The sequence below is a fragment of the Diabrotica virgifera genome, chromosome 6, assembly GCF_917563875.1.
Source record: "Diabrotica virgifera virgifera chromosome 6, PGI_DIABVI_V3a".
Lineage (NCBI taxonomy): Eukaryota > Metazoa > Arthropoda > Insecta > Coleoptera > Chrysomelidae > Diabrotica > Diabrotica virgifera.
In genome coordinates, this window is record NC_065448.1 from 244,444,078 (window position 1) to 244,467,301 (window position 23,224).

At 33.0% G+C, this 23,224-nt stretch overlaps 1 protein-coding gene across 1 annotated transcript in view; it reads left to right on the forward strand.

Annotated features, from left to right (window-relative positions):
• The window catches only part of LOC126887475 (cytoplasmic protein NCK1), a 31,493-nt gene extending 20,749 nt beyond the window's left edge, over positions 1–10,744 (forward strand). The window contains exons 6-7 of the mRNA XM_050655027.1: positions 311–584; positions 6,617–10,744. Coding sequence (XP_050510984.1) covers positions 311–584; positions 6,617–6,820 — 478 coding nt within the window. The 3' untranslated portion in view covers positions 6,821–10,744. The remainder of the gene's footprint in view (positions 1–310; positions 585–6,616) is intronic.
• Positions 10,745–23,224: the final 12,480 nt, after the last annotated feature.

A 23,224-nucleotide genomic window follows, 5' to 3' on the forward strand; every position in this document is an offset into this window, starting at 1 on the left:
AAAAATTCCTTATGAGTGTTTAACCTTATAAACCAAATTGTTTGGAGTCAAATATAAGCTCCTCCCAATTTTGTGACGTCAAGACTTAGAATGTCCATTTGTTTTTTTTTCGTTTAGATAAGACTTTTGTACATAAGTTCATCTAGATGTCATCCTTAGGCATTAAGCGAATTGCAGAAATTTCTATGAAGTACAAGAAAACGTTATGAGAATTTTTTATCATAGAAAAAAGAACAGAAAATAATACTTAAATATTTCGTCTTTATATATTTTTTATGTCGACAATTCAACTGTTACAATTACATTATAGGTACAAAGCTAGAAATTCTCAAGGTCAAGTTGGTCTTGTTCCTAGAAATTACCTTCAAGAACTGAATGATTATTTGGACCGTCCCTTACAAGAGAGAAACAGACCCAGCACCATGGAAACCTCGATGGAAAGATCCACCGTTTCCATGGTAGAAAAACCGCACCTTATTGATAAACCATGGTATTATGGTAATATCACGAGGTATGTGTGTGATAATTTACTAAATCAACACGGCCATGACGGCGACTTTCTTATTAGGGATAGCGAAACAAATGTAAGTATTTTATATATCTTTCTTTATCATTGATTATGTTATTGACTGCCAGCTAGTTACTTCAACTGTGTGGAATGCAACATAAGAGACTTTTCTGACTCATATTCATGTATAGCTGCGGTCACTGAATAGTTTACACTCTTATATATCTAGTAGCCGATTTTATGATTTCTGCCTCTTTTAAATGAACGTTTTACGTTGAAATTTCATTAATTACCAGTGGCGGACCCGGAATAGGCTGATTAAAATTAGAAAATCAAAATAAAATACATATATTTTACATGTTACATAATGGAATTTATGGAAAGATTTTTTTAATACAATAAATTATATTCTTAATAACAAGAATAAGGAAGTCTGGGTTAAAAATATGCATTTTTATTAAAACCATTTTATAGTAAATAGTGATAGCAACACAATTAATATTTGGTGGAAGCCCCATTATTGTCAATACAACTTTGCAATCTTCTGCTTATACAGGGTGTCCAGAAACTCTACCGACAAACGAAGACAGGAGATTCCTCAGATAATTTTAAGACAATTTAACCCAATTCACCTAGTCCGAAAATGCTTCCTAAGGGAGCTAGAGCTCTTTGAAGATGGCGTCTTGGAATTAGTTTTTCTTAAATATCTCCAGAACGCTTCTATTTAGAAAAACGAAAACTGGTACGCTTATTTAGCTACTAAAGATACATCGATTCCATCAATTACGAATTTCTAGTACCGGTCATAGGCGTAAGGGAGCTAGAGCTATTTGAAGATGGCGTCTGGTAATTAGTTTTTCTTAAATACCTCCGGAAATCTTCTATTTAGAAAAACAAAAATTGGTATGCGTATTTATCTTCCAGAGGTAAATTGATTACATATATTGCAAATTTCTAGTACCGGTCATAGGCGTCAGTTTTGGATAGGGCAACAGTTACTTGATCGCATAACTTTTTTGTCTTTAATTTTTAAGCATTTTTGACTCTGTATTATCAAATTGTGAGGTATTCTAGTACTAAAAGGTACTCTTAAGCCGATAGGATACACCGTCTTCTATAAAAATCGATTGGAAAATTTTTCGTTTCCTGAATTTCAAAAAAAAATTCAACAAAAAACTATTTAGAAGAACGAAAACTTGTACGTTTAATTATATTCTACTGAGGAATAAATTTCATTAATTGCGAATTTCTAGTACCGGTCATATGTGTCGGTTTTGGGTAGGTCAACGGTTATTTTATCGCATAACTTTTTTGTCTTTAATTTTTGACTCTGAATTATTAAATTGTGAGGTATTCTAAAACTAAAAGGTACTCTTGCTTTAAGTTGGTAAAATACACCGTTTTTCTATATTTTTTTTCAATTTCAATTTTCAAATTCAAGAGACGAGAAATTTTAAAATCTATTTTTCTAGAAAACGGTGTGTCCTACCGACTTAAAGCAAAAGTATATTTTAGTTGTAGAATACCTCACAATTTAATAATCCAGAGTCAAAAATGCTTAAAATTTAAAGAAAAAAAAGTTATGCGATAAAATAACCGTTGCCCTACCCAAAACGGACACCTATGACCGGTACTAGAAATTCACAATGGATGGAATCGATTTATCTCTAGAAGATAAATAGACATACCAATTTTCGTTTTTCTAACTAGAAGCGTTCTGGAGGTATGTAAGAAAAACTAATTACAAGACGCCATCTTTTTTAAAAGCTCTAGCTCCCCTAGGAAGCATTTTCGGACTAGGTGAATTTGGTTAAATTATCTTAAAATTTTCTGAGGTATCTCCTGTCTTCGTTTGTCGGTAGAGTTTCTGGACACCCTGTAGATAGCACCAATCTCCTCATGTTACATTCAACATCGTCCTCCCATGCCTGATCAATTGCTTCCCATAGTTCAACTCTATTCCGTGGCCTCTGCCACGCCATGTGGTTAACTCTGCCCACATATTTTCGATAGGGCTAAGGTCTGGACTCCGGGAAGGCCACGGAAGAACATTAACGTGAGTTTCTTCCAACCATTTTCGAACAAGTCTACTCGTATGTATCGGACAATTGTCATGTTGGAAAATAAAATTTACTGATAGCGACATTATCTTCTCAAGAATATGTTTGTAATATAATTCTGTCAATGTTTATTCTATATGAGAAAAAACGCCCAACCCTTCAGCACTTATTCATCCCTATACGTTGACTGATAATTCTCCACTATTTTTTAAATCATTAGTATACATTATTCGACCATTGCTATATGATTGAAACACTTTTTCATCAGAAAATGCAACGTTAGACCAAAAGTTGCCTTCACGGGTTATGGATTCATTATAAAATTCAATTTGTCCCTTGTGATCCTCAGTCAAAATAGGTTTCCTTGCAACTGCACAATTTATTAATCACTTGCTTTAATCCTTCTACGCGCAGAGCGAATGTTGCCCGGAAGCGCTGTCTCTTCATTAGATTTTCGAGCTGTAGCAAAAGGAGCTTCTCATAGATAATCTACTAACACCTCATCTTGTTGGTTTGTGCCATCTTGAACCACACAGAGTGCAATCCACCTTGCTTTAGTGACCAACCTTCTTCGAGTTTGGCAATTGATCTTTTTTTTGCTTGTCATTCAAATGCATTCTAGGCATTTTGGACGCGTTTAATAGTTTTTATTTTATTTTTCAATACGCGCGAAATTTTTGACAAGCACTTTGACAGTAAGCAAATCTGTAAGACACTGCGAGTACTACAATGTAAAAATGAAGGTCTAAACTATTCAGTGCCCGCAGCTGTACATTCACAATGCATAATCTAGTTTAAACTATGTAGTATTGAAAAATAACATGTTAATAATGCATTAAGGGGGTTGGGGTATGGTTTGATAATTAAAATTTTAAGCACAGTGTGATTTATTTTTTAATTATGGTTTTATTTTTAAATTAAATAAACATATTAAGCACAATTCAAAGAATATTAAAAAAAAATTCAAGGCAAAATACGACGGTGGCAAATTTTTACAGACACCTAGAAAAATGGATTTTTCGGTGGACCTCAAAACTCGTCACTAGATTATGTGAATCAAAAAATTCAAAAAGATTTTGTCCACCGTTGAAAAGAGCAGTTATGAGAAAAACGCGTGGAAAGTTTTTCCTTTTGTCGATTCTTTTTTTTTGTGTCTGTCAAATCGTAAAGTGATGCACACTGGAATATGTTTTTGAATCGCGGAGTAATTTACAAAAGAAAATGAGAACAGCTGTTGACCGTTTCTCACTACGCTCAAGCGTGCTGTCGCGAGGATGCTGCAGAGCAAGTCGAAGGGATATTCAACATTCTGTATCTCCGGCAGTTTTGTTCCGATCGTTCTGAAATTTTGAAGTCATGTTTAAACTTTCATTTGAAACTAAAAAAAGTTCGAAAATGTCAAACCATACACTCCCCCTGGAAGAGTAGAGACGAGTATTAAGGTACTAGTACACTTTAGAAGACCAAAAATAAGCATTTTTTTCTCAGAACCTTTATTAAAAATGAACATAAAACTTTTTACATATTAATTTCTAACTCTTAGTAGACCAGTAAAGATCTGTTTTTAGGTGGATGTAAGAGGTGGCATTCTGATTTTTGCGGATAAAGTTAGGTGATAACTTCGTTAATAATAATTGAATTATGCTCCTTCTCAAATATGCCCGGAACATTAATAAAAAAATAAAATATTTAAAAATTTCGAAAAATTTCGTTTTTTTTTTCTACTTTTTTTTGCTTATAACTTAAAAACTATTCATTTTAGAATAAAGTCGTATAGGGATAAAACAAAGATAATTGAATTTTCTATCAGATGCGATTTGTTAAAAATGTCTTAATTTATCACCCTTGCTGCAAAATAGCAATAAATATAAAATAAGGGGGCAAAACAAGCCTGTCCTTATTCAATGATTTTCCATCACTTAGGTTACACTTGAAACCTTCCTAATTCGCTTAGAAAATTTTTGTAATGTGCTAAAACCGTACACCAAATTTCATTAAAATTGATTTACTAGATTTTGCATAATAATTTTGCAATCTAAACTTTTTTAAAAAAATTAAAATTTTTTAAAATCTTGCACAACAAAAACTAGAACATACAAAGATTTGTCAATTTTTTTACATATCAAGAAGTACTCCACCTATCTAATGCACTTTACAGAATTGAAATCGGATTATTTAAGCAGCCTCAGCAATGTTTTAAAGTTATAAACAATTTTTTGGCTTATAAACAAATTAGTGCTGTGGCCAGAAGGGGGTGCTACGGGCTCCTTTATTTAGATGGACTTACCCAAGTTTTTTTATGTATTTTGACCCGTAGAACACGAATTTTTTGGGTAACAGTTGATCCGGATGTCGATAAGATTGTTATAAACAAAGAACTTGAGGAATTACATAACATCGATTTTTCGCAAAATAAAACATTTTTTTTTTTTGTATTTCTTGGGTAATTCTAAGCAAAAAATGTTCTTACAAGTTTTTTCGTAGGATGCATAGTTTTCGAGATAAACGCGGTAGAACTTTCAAAAAATCGAGAAATTGCAATTTTTGAACGCGAATAACGTTTGATTAAAAAATAAAATAGCAATTCTGCTGACAGCATTCGAAAGTTTAAGTCAAATTATACCGGTTTTAATTATTTGCATTGCTAAAAATTAATTTTTTTATTATTAAACAAAGCTATTTGTTTATAAGCCAAAAAATTGGTTATAAATTTAAAACATTGCTGAGGCCCCTTAAATAATCCGATTTTAATTCTGTAAAGTGTATTAGATAGGTAGAGCACCTCTTTATATGTAAAAAAATTAGCCAACTTCTAAATGGTCTACTTTTTGTTCAGAAAGATTTTAAAAAATTTGAACTTTTTTAAAAACATTTAGATTGCAAATTTATTATGCAAAATGTATTAGGTCGATTTTAATGAAATTTGGTACACGATTTAAGTATGTTACAAAGAATTTCCTAAGCGAATTACTAAGGTTCTAAGTGCCACCAAAGTGGTTAAAAAATATTGAATAACAACAGACTTATTTTGCCCCCTTATTTTGTATTTATTGCTATATTGCAGAAAAGGTAATACCTTAAGACATTTTTTACCAGTCGTATATCATACAAAATTTAATTATCTCTATTTTATTTCTCTACGACTTTGTTCCAAAACGAATCGTTTTAAAGTTATAAGCAAATAAAGCAGAAAAAAATCGATGTTTTTCGAAATTTTTAAATATTTTAATTTTTTTATTAATGTTGCGGGCATATTTGAGAAGGAGCATAAGTCAATTATTATTACTGAAGGTGTCACCTAACTTTATCTGCAAAAATCCGAATGCCACCTCTCACATCCAAAAATAGACGTTTTTTCGCAGATCCTTACTGGTCTATAGAGAGTACAAAAAATATATGTTTTTTCATTTATGCACGTACACTAATATTGTAGAGGGCGCCAAAGTCGAGGCCTCGAAAAAAAGTAGTTCCGATGGCGGACAGTTCATCTCATGATTGGGATCTCTGAAACAAAAAAATCGTACGGCATTTGAAAAGGGAAGGTTTTTTACGTGACAATTTACCACAGTTAGTGGAAAATTCCGCAAAAAAAATTTACTGAAATTTGAAATTTTTTGTGAAACATTCGCCCATTTTTCTTTCTGTTTTTCATGTTTCAAAAATATGTATTTTTTGGTAAAATTGTGGTAAATTGTCGCGTAAGAAACCTTCCTTTTTCAAATGCCGTACGATTTTTTTGTTTCAGAGATCCCAATCCTGAGATTAACTGTCCGCCATCGGAACTAGTTTTTTTCGAGACCTCGACTTTGACGCCCTTTGCAATATTAGTGTATGTGAATAAATGAAAAAAGATATATTTTTTGTACTCTCTAAGAGTTAGATATTAATATTCAAAAAGTTTTATGTTCAGTTTTAATAAAGGTTCTGAGAAAAAAATTCTTGAAAAAATGCTTATTTTTTTTCTTCTAAAATGTACTAATATTACCATATTTTACATATATATTACATAGTACGTAGTACCATTTTTTTGCATACACCAATGTTTCAGATGGGCGACTATTCCGTATCCCTGAAAGCGCCAGGTAGAAACAAACATTTTCGCGTTCACGTAGAGGGCGCCTTGTATTGCATAGGACAACGAAAATTCCACACTTTGGACCAGCTGGTAGACCATTACCAGAGGGCACCTATCTACACCAACAAACAAGGCGAGAAACTCTATCTAGTACGTCCTCTTCCAAAAACAAAATAACCGACAGTAAGTCCGTTCTCGTGAACTCCAAAATAGAATTAAAAATATGTGCTATCCGTGTGAGTGTTGATTTTATTTTTTCAGTTTAGTCATTTGATTTTTTGGAGATAGACTGGTCATTAAAAGTGTTCGTACTTTTTTTATTGCATGTTTTAATTTACAATCTGCTTCGTCGAAGCTATAAGTAAATAGTTTGAGTGTTAAATACATGAGGGAGAAGCTGTCCTGTGGCACCCCTCCTATTAAATCTAGAAACATGCTTTATTGTTATGTAAAATTGTACAATTTTATCGACAAAGCTTATAAAAAGTCATGATAACAAAACAATTTTCTAAAATTACATAAATCGTCAATGTAATTAAAATAATAATAATAATGAAGTAAAACAGAAACAATCAACTCCAAAATTTAAATAAATTGCAAATTACATAGTCTACCTTAGTAACTAATAAGTTTAAAAGTTAAGCTGTTGCATATGACACCCAAATATAGATAAGAAAAATACTACTTGTACTAGTGTAATTTCTTAGTTATTGATTAAAAAATTCTTCTACTGAATAATATGGTCTTTCAGATTGGTAAGCTTTTGCCATTTTACAGAATTTGGGGAAAGCTGCTGCAGATTAAAGTTATAGAGGGAGATGGTTGTACAGTTTTTTTGTGGAATATAATGTACATTCCTTTACTAACTCAGAGGACGGGATCGGTAAATACAGTGGCGTACTGAGCATGGTTCCGCGGAACCAGGGCCCGGGCCTCGCAGGGGCCCGCTCTAAAGCGCTTTTTGCTTTTTTTGTTTCTAATTTGATGGGGACGTTTTGAACTACACAAGTACACACTACGAAATGTAACTGCTTAATAAATTTTAATTTTTGTGTACGTACTTATTAATAAAAACGAAGAATAACTATTCATCAAAAAATTTGAAATCAAAATTTATTAAGAAACACAGGGAACGCTTTTGTAGGTTCCTTGCTCGTTTTACCTGCTTGCTGAAGTCCTTGTTTAAAGACTAACCGCCGGTGCCTGCCTACACGTGCTAACTCAAACACTTGTATTTTTTTATATTAGCACGATCCATGAATAAGTTATAGGTAAATTACAAAGTTGCAGAAATTCGGAAACTGAGATATTCAATGTAAGTTTTATACGGTGGGTCATAAAAACAATCCCAATACAATAGGCTAGATGCTCGATACTCGTGTTATACAATGTGAGTATTTATTGAGCGGGTGGGCCCGCATCCCAACTGTAACAAGGGCCTGCTGATCTATCGGTAGGCCACTGGGTAAATAGACGTCAAAGGTAGAATTTCTGGTGGAATAGTCATGAGTAGGTCTAGCTGGAAAGACATGTAGATGTTTACGAATTAAGCAAACAATTTCTAAAATGTATAAAGAAGGAAGTGTTAAAATACTGTGATCTTTGAAGTAGCTTGTGCAATGTGGTATTCTTCTGAGGCCAAACAGATATCTTTTTTTTTTTGTAATTTGAAAGTAACATCGGATTGGGCAGCTGTACCAGAACCCCAAAAAGGAAGACCATATCGAAGATGCGACCCGAACAAATAAGTTATTTTGGAAGATGCTAAATTGAGTTCCTTCGAAACAGATCTTATAGCGTAGCCAGGTGAAGACAGTTTCTTCCTTAACAAATCGATATGAAGGGACCATTGAAGGTTGCTGTCTAAAAAAAAATACCAAGAAATTTTACAGAATCAACGGTACTGATCTGGCTGTTATTAAGAGGTAAGGGTTGAAGAGCTCCTTTATAAGATAATGCTATTGTTTTATCTACGTTAAATGAGAGTAAATTAAAGTCAGACCAGGTTTTTATTGTAAGTAGATCAGAAGTTATAGTAGCATGAAGAGTTGCAATATTTGAGTTCCTTCAAGTGATACTGGTATCATCACCAAAAAGAAAGATTTTTCCATCGGTTTTTAAACTAGTGATGTCATTAATGTTGGCCATAATTTCTTCAATCGTTTTGAAATTCCGGGAGGAACATTTAGCAGTCTTGCTTCATTATTTGGATGACTTCTTAGTCCATCAAGGTAGTTCTTTGTGATTCTTCAAATGTCTTCCTCTGTCAAAGGTGTAGCTGAATCCTCGTGTAGGATTTTATTGCTTACATAATACCAGGGCGCGTTGAATATCATTCTCAATATTTTTGTTGTACTCTTTGTATTATCTAGATATTTGATGGCTTTGAGCAACCCCAGAGTTGGACATCCTAGGTCCAAATTGGTTTTATCATAGATTTATACAGGAGCAATTTATTTTCAATAGTGAGTTTTGATTTTCGACCCATAAGCCAGCATATTTGTCGTATTTTGATGTTGATCTGGGTTTTTTTGGCTTGAATGTGCGGCTTCCATGTTAATCTTTTGTCAAGGGTTAGTCCCAAGTATTTAACTTGTGTGCTAAATGAACTTTTTTAAATATGTTTAAAAAAATATTGCGACGTGAGGTACTAAATATTAAAACGAAACTGAAGGCTAAGAAATTAATAAAGAAATTGGAATAAAATAATTATTTAAATAAAAATTAATAAAGATATGACGTTTGTACCCGTTACAATAATAAGACATTGTTGAATATATTAGTTTTATATATTCTCTCCTTATATATTTCCGTCGTTAGAATTACCCAGTGAATACTATCCAAAGAATTTAGATCTTTCTGATGGTCTGTCAATACTGGTTAATAGTAAAGCAAATTGTTACACACTTTTGCCTCTATTATGTTTATAGTAGAAACATCTTTTAATGACCAGTTTATTTGATAGTGACTAATTGATAACAAACCTATGTATATCTGGTCATATTGATTATATATTTTGTTTGTTTTTTTGTATATATGATTTTTTAAGTTATTGAATTTTTAGTGTTAGTTTTTTAAGGCACAACTAGTATTCTTTTTATAAATCAAGGTGGCTATCCTATAGAATATATACTAATATTGATAATTTAATTTTAGTACAAAATTATACCAAATATTTAAAAATTTATCGAGGGTGAGTGAAGTTACTATTCTAACGTTTTATATAGCCTTTTTACTACAAAAACATGCTTACGTCATTCAACATTTCTGACGTCAGAGTCAGAGCATTGCCAAATCATTAGAATATGACTTTTCATCATGTCCATGTTTCTTGTCAAGTGAGAAGCTAGGCATCATTTCTTGTCAGCAACTTTTAAACAAAAACAAAGAAAAATGTCTTTGACAAGTAATCTCACAGTACAAGAAACATGGACATGATGAAAATTCATATTCTAATGTTTTGGCATTGCTGTGACGTCAGAAATCTTGAATGAAGTAAGCGTGTTTTTGTAGTAAAAAGACTATAGTTGCTGGATGGCAATATTTTAGATATTTCTTTGATCTTTAGTCTTAAATGCCGTGGTACCTATAATAAACCGTCTTTAACATTTGATCCAAGATTCTAATTTCAGTGGACGAAATGCTGAATTATTTTTGTACATAAGAGTTTTTTGTCAATTGACTAGTCAGACAGAAGCATACAATGTTATAGAATATCCACCTTGTACTATGTATACGAAGCAGTATGTATCGAGAATAGATCTCACCACTTGTAATTAAATATTTTCATATGAGAAATATGAAAAAATTGAAAGTTTTTCGTCTTTCATGTGGTCTCGAATGTGGTATTAAGTAATTGAAAATGGTAGCTTGTTAGTTTGTAACTGTATGGCCACTATTGCTCAGACAAGACTGGTTTTGATGTAATAGGATAGAGTTTTTCGACACAAATTTAAAAAAAATGTTAATAATGGCCAAAAAGGTGATTGAGAACAATTTTTGATACAGATTGCTTCTGGTAAAGAAGATATACCAAGTGATTTATTGAATACAGCTTTATAACAGTCAAATACTCAATATAGAAAATAGTATTGCCTGATATTATTGTGTTTTAATTAAAGTACACTTAATCCTTTAGAAACAATAAGAGTATTCTACCTTAGAACAATAAATTAATTTTTTTTTATAACATGAAAGAGGGTTCATAGTTTTTGTCTTTGTTTAATTAGATGTGACAACTAAGATAATATTTGACATTGTGCTTTGTCATGCGAATAATTTATTTATTTAATATATTATTTAATTTATATTTACTCAAAACTCAAACCAGACAGTTGCTCGGGGAGCAAAAATCGTACTCGCCTTTGCTGATGACGTAGATGCAACAGCGCAATCAACATTGAAAGTTAAGGATATTTTCTCGAGCTTTGAAGAAGCTTCATTAAATAAATGCAGCTTCTGACCTGAAGTCTAAAAATAAATAAAGACAAAACAAAATAAATGGTCGTCTCAAACAAGAACGATGGCGAATGAGGCAAAATAATACTGTAAACGATAATAACTTGCTGTTAAAAATTTAAATATCTAGGAGTAACAATCATCAATGAAAACAAAATAGATCGACAACTTCAAACACAAATAATGACAGGGAGCATATTTTTCTTTGAAATGCAAAATCTAATGAAGTCAAAACTTCTCTCAGAAGATGCAAAAATCCAGATATATAAGACCATAATACCTTCAAATGATATACATATGGCCATTGCACAGACAGCGTAATAAACGAACCGAGACGCAGACACAAGAGTCAGAGTCTCTTTTCAGAAAGAAAAAATATAGTCCGATATAAATAAAGGCCAATAGACTCAGATGGCTTAGGCACGTGATACGCAGTAACGACAATCGCCTTATAAACAATGTGTTTTGGGAAAGATCAGATGAGAGAAGCTGTATAGGATGGCCCAGAAGAAGGTGAAAAATGCAGTCAGAGAAGGTCTGGAGAAAATGAGAAATAGTAGCACAGAACTAACAAACATGGAAGGAAATAGTAAATGCGGCAAAGACTCACGAAGAGCTGTAACGCCATTGATGATGATGATGAAGATTGTGCTTTGTAAATTATATTAAATGAAATTTCCAATTGAAACTCAAATATTATGGAGTCGAAACAAATACATACAATAATTGTGAAAAGTTTCAAATCGTTAAATGATCAAATCCAGTTAAAGGAACAATGGCTGAACGAGTGGTGCAAAGAGATAGAACAACTTCAGCAAGAATACAAAAACCGAGAACTACATGAAAGAACAAAAGAGTCAGTAGTCACTGGAAGCCCAAAAATCTGTCTATTGGGACCGTGCAAGTTCGGAAGAACGACATCTGGTTTCATAGTTCAGCAACATTTTTAACACTGTTAATTACATTGGCCAATTATATTAGTCCTGGTTACTGGATAATTGTCAAGGCCATAGCCCAAAAAAAAATAAGAAAAGGTAAGATTAAGATTATGTTATTAAAAGGTAAACAATTGTATGTAGTAAATAAAATTAATTATTAGAATGCAGTACTACAAGCAAAATACAATTAATTAAATTCACTTTAATAATTGCATATCTTATCAATATTGTCGAGCAACATATAATTTTTACAATTTATAACACAGCATTTGCGAAATTCCATTTTTTCAATGACAGAAATATACAGTCCGTCTAATTTACTTACCGTTGCACGTCATTATCTACGCCAGAGATCTGAGTTGACATAGTTGCCAAAGTATAAAAAATCCTGAAACCATTTTAAATCAAATAGATCACATAATTATTGTAAATGTGGATTATACAACAAAACAAATTAATATTCAATGTAAATAAATAAAATCTTTAGAAATAGAGAACAAGAATTAAGTTATAATCGTACGTTAAAGTAAATAATAAAAACAGTAAATATAATAAAACAAATACTTATAGTAAAGAATATAAACAAATATGAAGTATCATCACCGCAACTGTCAAATAAATGTTACCAATTTATTCTAAAATGTCACCCTCGTTCGATTACAGCTACAGTAAGTTCCGAGCAAATGTGCTTCATAAAAACGCTTTATAATCCATTTATACAAATTAAATGAAACATATTATTGTGTATTTCTTTAGGTTAACATTAATAGAAATCTTCAAATATTATTTCTACGCGTATATAATAAAATATGTCTAGTGACTGTAATTCCAGTGAACTAGGCAAAATGATTCTAAAAAAGAACACACCTACCACCTAGATATTTCGTGTTGGTATCATGTGACGTCACAGGCTATGGCGTGGATGACGTGCAACGGTAATTAAATTAGACGAAGTATACGTCAATTTGACAATATATGAAATATTTAAGAAATATGTTAGAAAGTTGCAAGGTTTCTCCGCGACTCGCGCACGATCGTTTCTCGTATCCCCTCCAAGTACTTGCACACAGCGAATATTGAAAGACGAAAATATCGAAATGGTAATAGATCCTAAAAGCGATATAAAATTAGAGAAAGATACCTCGTAGAATAATTGACAGAAAACAGGTCAGATGATAGCCAACTAATAGAAAAGAGACAATCTCCCCACAATGACAGAATATGTTGTAATGCGCTATAAAAAAATAAAGTAAGACACTTTAACGACTTCAACGAAACAGCAGTTAACAAATTAACGTACTTCTTCAATCACATGTGAAACTGGAAATCTCCCACAGGACTGGCTAACTTCCACATACCTAGTCCTCCCCAAAATAAATAAGGCAATGCGCACCATATAACGATGAGCCTGATAAGGCACGCTGCGAGACTCTTTACGCATCTCGAGCAATTAAGGAAACAATTCTAGGGTTGAAGCTGTAGGCGGAAGGATATTTGGAAGTGCAAAGAAAACTTTACACTTGGTTTGTTGATTACTGGAAGGCATTCGACCGTATAAAGCACTACAAAATAGTTAAATAGAAATAATTTTGGACACCTATTTTTTAGGTTATATGTACAAGAAAATATGTTTTAGTTGTCTGGCCATTTTTGTATTGATTCCTATGTTTAAAGCAATACAAACTAGTATGTGATGCACTAAGAGGCCTAATATAATCAAGGCAGAAAGTAACCGTATATTACATACACTTTGAAGTGTAGCTTATGTTAAAGTATAATTATTTACAACTAATAGTTTGAATTGAAACCCTCTTTTTAACAGTGGTAGATACTCGGAAGATATTTTAAAGTACGCCGTAACTAATTAAATGATTGGCATTTTGAAAACAGAAGTAACACGCGTTTCATAAATTTTGGAAAAAATCAGTGATTTCTGTAATTAATAGTGATGTTGCGTAAAGTTAGTCGTGAATATTTTTCAGATATCTTGTCAAAAAATCTAGTTATCTGTTCCGTAATGACAAAAACCCATTTTTCGCCCATTTTCTCGACACGCCTGTACCATAGTATACTACGTTCATTCCCAATATAAGCTCAGATGCCAACGTGATTGGTGATGTGTCGTGTCGTCTCACCTAGAAATTAAATTTTAACCAATGACAAGCTGACGACACAACACACTTGTGTGTCTGAAATTGGTTTCTAAGCTTATCTTGGGAATGAACATAGTAGAGTTGTTTTTCTCGATGCATTCCGTTATTGTATACTCATCTGCTCTTTAATTGTATTTTTTCTAACTCCCCTAATCTTGATGTCGTAGTTTCCATATAATAACAGTTATTATATTTTTAACTTCTGTAAGTACCCTGCTCAAATTTTAAGCGTGGGTAGCTTGCTGATAAGCCAGTCCATTGACGAAGGTTTCGGAGCCATGGATATTTCTTTCTACCAATTCCTCTATTTCCGTCGAATCTTTCCGTTGAGTATTAACTGCAGTATCCTGTATCTGCCATTTCTCATTATATGCCCCAGATATTCAAGTTTTCTCTTTGTTATCATCTTCACTAAGTCACCGTCGCCTTGACCTAATCTGTTTAAGACTTCTCTGTTTGAAATGCGTTAAACCCATTATATTCTGAGCATTCTCCGATAAGACCACATCTCCAAGGCTTCTAATTTGTCCATCTTGTTACCCTTCATGATCCAGGTTTCACATCCATATAGCAATACAGGATACACATAACGTTTTAGGATCTTGATTCTTAGTTGTAAGTTCAACTGAGAGTTGCTCAGAATAGATCTAAGTTTCATAAATGCTCTTCTTGCAATTTCTATACGAATTTTAATTTCTTCATCCGGATTTAGTGTCTCGTTTATCCAACATCCTAGGTATTTAAAATAGTTAATTTTTGTTATCGGTTCATTACTGACAATTAGTTGCATAGGGCCGACGTCTTGTTTCCTGACCACAAGTTACTTTGTCTTTGTTATGTAACCTTGTTCTATGTATGTCCGTTATTGGAGCATTATCTAGGGACTCGATCTATAAGGCATTGAAGATCTTAGATACTTTCAGCCATGATCGCTGTGTCATCCGCATACCTATCTTGCTTACTAACAACAAGTAACTTTGTCTTTGTTGTATTTATGCTGAGTCCGTTATTGGAGCATTATTTAGTGTCTAGATCTATAAAGGTACGTATCCATGCGAGGGTGCTCCGTGCTCGGTGTAGCTGCTCAAATGGATACGGCATGCGCTCCCCTACATATAAACCGCAAACCGGTTGAATCGAAGAGGGTGAGCGGCGAGCACCAACGTATAGCTGCTACACCTAGCACGAATCACCCCCCGTATGAATACGTACCTTAAGGAATTGAAGATCTTCGATACTTTCAGTCATGATCGCTGTGTCATCTGGATATCTGATGTTTATTGTTTCTCCCAAAATTCGAACTCCGCATTGCCCTTCCAAACTTTGAACACTTTATTTTAATTGAAAGCACTTAATTTATTATCTTTATTTTTAACATATTTAAGCACAATTATTATTTACTCTGTTACAATATATATTACTATTTACAATAATTTATAACACACACACACTAAAACATATAGGTATATAATTTATATCTAATATATATAATTTATATCTAATTTGTACAATTTATTTTGACGTTTTTAACACGCGACATTCAAATCACGACTAAATCCGTTTTATTCAAAACATCGCTTATCATATCATGCTACGGCCACTACTGCTTTCGAGAACCTCATCGACTGCCTTGGAAGCAGACAGCCTTTTCCGAACCCACGGAATGTGGAATGTACGGAAGACGATCTGGCGCCTCGGAAGACGATCCTCGCAAGATGGACTGGTTTATTGGCGACCGAGTATCTGATCGGCGTAGCAGAAGTTGATGAATTTTTAGGACAGTAATTTTATGGTTTGAGAAACATGGGAGACGCAAAATATCGTGGCTGCGCAACCTAGGAGTGGTATGGATGCACATCAAATGAACTTTTCGGAGCAGCCGTCTCTAAAGTCAGGATAGCTATGATGATTGCCGACCCCTCGGTCGGCCCGGAGATGGCACTTGAAGAAGAACCGTATTGCAGTTTTTTCTTCAATTCTTTTGAAAACCGCTTACTAGCAAAAATAAATTTGATTTATGTTTCACAGCTATACCGATCTTTTTCTTAGAATTTGTGTAACATGTGTTACTAAGATTGAATCCTTGGTTAGAAAATAAAAATATTCAACACGGAATATTTGGTTATGTCAAATTAACTCAAAATGATCAGCTAGTTGATGTGAACAAAATTTAACCCAAAACATTTGTATATGAAAGTCATATCAACGCGTATGAGTCTGTTTTGATTTTTTTGTTATAGGAATGAGATATCTGGTATTTTAGGCATCGCCAATGATAAGAATGATCAAAATGCAGAATGTTTTTTACAATTTTGTAAACGTTTTACTATATATAGTCGTAATTATAAGGTTCTAAATGAAAAAATATCTAGCAAAATTCAATTTAATGCCAGTCAGTCAGTAACGATAATTTCGTCAAGCAGTTCTACATATAAAATTGATATTAGTTTCTAATATATCCAAATGTAAAGGATTAATTAACGTATACCATTAGTTTTTTGCCTATCATGCCGTAATTGTTAAGAATTTTAATGCACATTCTTGCTTGGAGTAAATTATAAATACCAGAAGACTGGCAGACAGTGGCCAGTAGCATTTTTCTTCTTCTTAGCCTTCTATCGTCAATTTATGGACTTTTTGTCTAGCGGTGTGGCCTGCAAACTCCATTTGAATTTGGCAATTTTTGTTGTGATATCCTCAACTTTTGTTTTTGAGCTTAACCAGTCGTTCCTCTTTTTATCTGATATTCGTATACCTAGCATTGCTCTTTCCATAGCCCTTTCTGTTGTGGCTAGTTTATTCATATTGACCTTGGTTAGGGTCCATGTTTGACATCCATATGTCATGATAGGAAGGATGCACTGCACTCTGCTCCTTAACACCTTCAGCGCCACGGGTGGTTCACAAAATTTTCATTCTGGGCCAAAAGGTTTTTTTTTTGACGAATAGAGTTTTTTATGTTATTTTAGGGTGACTGAAGCAATTTTTTATTTATTTGCAGTTTATTTTTGTATGTTTATATGAATTTCTAGTTACATACAACCTATCTTTTCATGTCTACGTGTCTAAGGCCAAACCCAGTTATACCAGGAAATTGGCTCAGGCCATATCATTATTCTCTACATATAAAATCTTAAGAAAGTATGTCTTTTTAGGAGACACAAGCGATCGAACACAACTAGCCGTGTATCTTTTTCAGTACACAGCGTTGAGGACAGTGTGTATCTAAAAGGATACACTGGCGCTGAGGGTGTTAAGTATTAAGGTATTTTGCGGTTCTTAAGTATCCAACTAAGTTACCAAATCTTGCTTTTGCCAGTTTTGCTATTCTAGTGATTTCCGCAAGTTTCAGAATTTGGCTTAGGTAGATATATTCATGAAGTAGCTTTATTACTCCTCAAAGAAATAGATGTTTGTTTTACAAAGTGGTGTTAGTGGCCTACAAGCTCAAAAAGTAGCAGTGCAGACAGAAACCTTGCTTGTATACTGCAAGAAAGGTTCCATCAAGTGATTTTCAAGGAAAGTGGTATGTATTGCATTAGCATTATTTAATGTTACGGTCATATACAGAGTGGGCCAAAGAAAAGAGTCCACCTCGATATTTGGCAGTATTTATTAGATTTTAAGGAAATAAAAAAACAGGTCGATTTTTTATCTAAGGGGACACATTTTTACGGTACATACATCTGTCATTTGTCAACCCTCTCCCTTCCACTTCCCCCACCCCTTATTTTTAAATAGGGAATAGGGGTCGTGTGCTAGCTCATTTGATAGGTTATTCAATTCTCTATTCAGTAATATAAACATTAACATAATTATTTATACAGAGTATCCAAGAAAAATATATTTTAATTAAATTAAGTACATACATCTTTCATTTGTCAACCCCCTCCCTTCCACTTCCCCCACCCCTTATTTTTAAATAGGGAATAGGGGTCATGTGCTTGCTCATTTGATAGGTTATTCAATTCTCTATTCAGTAATATAAACATTAACATAATTATTTATACAGAGTATCCAAGAAAAAAATATTTTAATTAAATTAAGTAACACAAGAAGAAGAATGTATGTAATTTACTTAATTCAAAATACATTCTACTGCTATCCCAAAACAGAAAAAAAAATTTTTTTGATACACAGACATTGCATTTCGCTTAATTTCAATGTTCAAGCTGCCACCCATCTGCCTCTTGGTAGGTTGACTATTGAATTTAAGCAACAAACAATGTTTATTTATCAAATAAATATTTTTTCTGTTTTCTGTCAGCAGTAGAATGTATTCTGAGTTAAATAAATTACATGCATTCTTCTTTTTGTGTCAATTTAATTCAAAATAATTTTTCTTGGTCAACCTGTATAAATAATTATGTCAATATTTTTATTACTGAATAGAGAATTGAATAACCTATCAAATGAGCTAGCACACGACCCCTATTATATAGCACTATAAAAATAAGGGGTGGGGGAAGTGGAAGGGAGAGGATTGACAAATGACAGATGTATGTACCGTAAAAATGTGTCCCGCTTAGATCAAAAATTGACCTGTTTTTTTATTTCCTTAAAATGTAATAAATACTGTCAAATATCGAGGTGGACTCTTTTCTTTGGCCCACTCTGTAAATTCTCTATTAGATCAAGATAGAAAATGGCAGGTCAAAGATGAGGCAGATAGATGATGTAATACCGGATGTAAGAATGTTCGATCTTTGTAAGTAAATGATTACATTATTTAATGGTTAGTGTGTAACTAGGACTAATTCAGCTAAATTATCAAGGTTAGGTAAGTTACAAATTAAAAGAACTGGAACGACGAGAGTATATTTATTCAGAGCAGGGTTCCACAAATCCAGTGGAATAACGGGATTGGCAACATCCAAAGAGGGTTTACACCATCAGGAGAGGAAGACATACGTCAAAAAATAATAAAGCATACTATGACATACACAAAAAATTTAAAAAATGCAGCATATTTCTTGTATTCACGGTTTGTCAGTTTTTCAGTGAAAAATACTGTAGACATGTTTACAATGCTTTGATTGTTTATCCTTAAAAACACGTTTTTCTAAAGTAATAGAATAATTTAATGCATAAAGTGAATACTGATAAAACAAAAAAGACAATATAGAGGGCGTGCGCCTAATTTTCTAGAAACACCTCTTAACTAGGTCAGTTATAATAGTTAACCCACAGTCACCTAGATGTCACTTTACTGACATTTATTTCTGAAAATGCTCTAAAAAATTGCAAACCTCAATACAATACACTATGTTGGCACATGCATTTGTTCTTAAATATTTTTTTATAATAGACTATTGCCAAAATATATTTGCTCAATATTTTTAAAAATTCCTACTTTAGGCGTTCATCGAGAACTGTTGACGAAATTTACAGTATGAACTTCTTTACTGACTGACTACTCGTTGGAACCGTACTTTTGATAAAACTATGGTTTCAATATCCAACCTTAGCAGTTATTTTTATAAATTGCGTTGTATACTTGAGTTTCTAAACATTTTGAGAACTGTGATTACCTGTTTCTAATTTTGCATGCGTCATTATTTTTGATTCGTAGAAAATGTATGGGAAAAGTATACATGGGTACAGTAACAAATATAGGTCAATTGTTTTGATGGTCTTTAAAGAAAAGTAATTTTTTAAATATTTACAGAGTGGTGAACATAGCAAGTGTATACTTTTTAAAATACATTTTATTGCACTTTGAAATAAATGCATTGGACTTATAATTGGGAGAATTGGAATATATTAATATAGTAGATAAATAAAGGAGCTAAACAATAGCGGATTAGGTTGATATAATAAATTAATATTTGAGGCTTTGAGCGCAATAGTGGACTAACCCCAATGTACACAAATGTCAGAGAATCAGATTGAAAATATGCTGCAAATGATCTTATTTATGACTGAATGTGCATTTTTAAATATTTTTGTGCGTTTAAATCTGGGTAACTCCAATTTGCTTCTACGGGTTGTTCACTACAAAGAATAAATGTTTGGGTTAGTTTAGGTTACCAATAAAAATATTTAAAAAGCAGTGGTGCAAGTACCAAGCCTTGTGACAGACCATTTTTGACTTTTCTGGGGCTGCTTATTTCTGATAACCAATTTTTTTAAATACTCTGTTGGTGAGCATATTTTCTATTAATCTAGCGGTGAATTTGCAAGGAATAGTGGGTAAGAGTGTATAAATCTTTCCTTCTCGCCAGACTGTAAGCAACAGAACTTGCATTGGTCCGAAATTTTGCGCCTATGCTGTTATTGAAAAACCATAAAATACACATAATGTTGGGATATTCACTGTGAAGGACAATAACGAAAGGATTTAGAGTAAACATTTTAAAACCAAATGCATTTATTTCAAAGTAATTAGGCTCAAACATAATTACAATTAGTCCAAAGTAAACCCAATGTGTTTAATAGAATATTAAATAAGAGTCGACTTCATAGTTGTTATTGATGAAGTGCAATTTACAAAAGGGAGCATTTCAAAAAATTGCTGAACTATTCAAATATCATGATTTATCAATACCCATAAAAACCAGGTTACTACGATGTTATATCTTTCCCTGTACTGTTGTACAGAGTTGAGTCGTGGACTCTCACAGACGCCACCTGCAAGAAAATTGAGTTTTTCGAAATGTGGCTTTATCGTCGAATCCTGAAGATATCATATAACCGACGACGTTACTAATCAGGGTACAATCAATTGTGCAAAGTGCAGATTGTCATGATGGTCGCCAACATTAGAAATCGATAGGCACTACCAGAAGAAGAAGAAGTGGTAATTCAGACAGTTAGAATAAACATACACATTTTTACTACCTCGGTCTGTTTTAATGCTTAATATTCGCTCTATATTGTTGGTCTTGTAAAGTCCACACAGGTAGAGCAGAGGAAGACCACAAAAACGATGGCTAGACGACATCAAAGCAAAAATGGGGAGAAACTGGCACCAAAACAGAGAAGAATGGAGAACTCATGGGGAGGCCTTTGTCCAGGAGTGGATGCAAATAGGCTGAAGAAGAAAGTCCACACAAAATTATAAGAGGTGTACAGAAAACAAATGTTTTTGCTGTTGAGTATAATTATTATTGAAATCTTAAAAGAATGAATGTAACGACTGCTATGCAAAATGCCTTAGAAATACTAATATGACCAGTAAGGTATTGTCAGCAAAAAAATGCCATCCTAAAATTAAACAAATTGCAAAGATTTACTTGATTCATAGCCTGTTTACTTGAAGTTAGTTAATATTCCTACTGTTATCGAAATTTCTCACAATTTACTTCAATTAACAAAGTCAATTGCTTTAATATGGTCCACAAAGCACACACTACATATTGAACTAAATCGTAGGATACTGCTTTTTTGAAATACTAAAAGCTTGGAAGTTTATATATTTTTTTTTATAAAAAAAGTTTTGCTGAATCGACTCGTATTTAATGAAAACTTGTAGTTTTTCCAGATACTCGTAGTTTCCATACATTATTTTATATCGTTTGTCAAGTAAGGACTTAACGCTCCCAGTTTTTGCTAGTTGCTTGTGGTCATATGAGACTGGTCAAAATAGAGTGTCTAAGGAAATACATTGACAAACTTTTGAACCTAATTAAGAAAACAGTGAAGAAAGTAGTGTCGATGATTTTTAGCCATATTCTAGTGACATTATTAGTAAGATAGTAAAATTTTAAGCTTATGGACGCTTTGTGACATGAATCTGTCCTTAAAAATCTAAAAGAATTGTACATCAAACTGTATGTGGATATTTCTCAATATAACTTATGAACATTAATATTTGAATTTTTCTTTAATATTTTCAATATTGTTCTTAAATCAGATACAGTATCAGATACGCCGATGATACGGTGTTGATTGCGGATTTCGACTTGGGTCTACAACGAGTCTTCGACAGGACCAATGTAGTCTGTGAGCAATTTGGTATGAAAATAAACATTAATAAAACCAATAAAAAAAAACCAAAATGTACCTCAACCTTGCTCAATAAACGGGTACATTTTAGAACAGGTCAATAAATTTAAGTATCTTTGATGTTGGATCGATAGCAGCCTGTGATGTATCAAGCTCTCTGACTATAAAATCCCGAGGTGCGCGCGCCGAAGAATTATTTACACGCATGCGCGAACTACTTTCATATTAGCATGGACATCCTAGCATTATTGTTTACATGTAATTACAATTAGTTATATTTACGTAATATGTACCTACGCTAAAATAAACGAGTAGTAATTCCAAATTACTGTTGTATTAATTAGATATTATGTCAACCCGGACTCGTACCTTAAACAGCCTAAATCCTGATCTAGAAATAAGATAGAGAAGGGAACAGGTCAGAAAATCTTTCGAAAAAATCAATAGACTGCTATGTGATTCTCGAATAAAACTCAAAATTCGACTGGGTTTATCAAAATGTTACGTCTGGTCGACTCTTCTCTATGCAGTTGAGACCTGGACCCTTAAAACATAATTGGATAAAATAAATTGGACGCCTTTGAAATGTGGATCTATCGTAGAATCCTCAAAATTCCATTAACATCGTATACCTCCAACGAAGAAGTACTACATAGAATAGATAAGGAATGAGAACTTTTCAATACAGTGAAAGTTAGAAAAACGTACCAATATGCTCAACTAATAGTAAAAGGAAAGATCGAGGGACAGAGAGGACTAGGAAGGAAAAGTCTATCGTGGCTAAGGTACATCGAACAATGGACAGGGCTAAATTGTCTGTGACCATAATGTTGTACAGGATTATCAGCATCCAAAATAAGAGCAACACATATTCATTTAATTTTTAAATGTCTTACAAAATAAACATCACGTTTGTTGTTAAATAATGTGACACCGATTGCTCAACACAAGTGCACCTAGTTTTCAATAGCGCTGTGTCAGCTATTCAATATTATTCTTAATTCATGGCCAGCCCGTGTCAGCATTAAAAACATCAACACTTTTCTAGTTTATTTATAGTTACAGCAAAGCATCGCGGATCATTC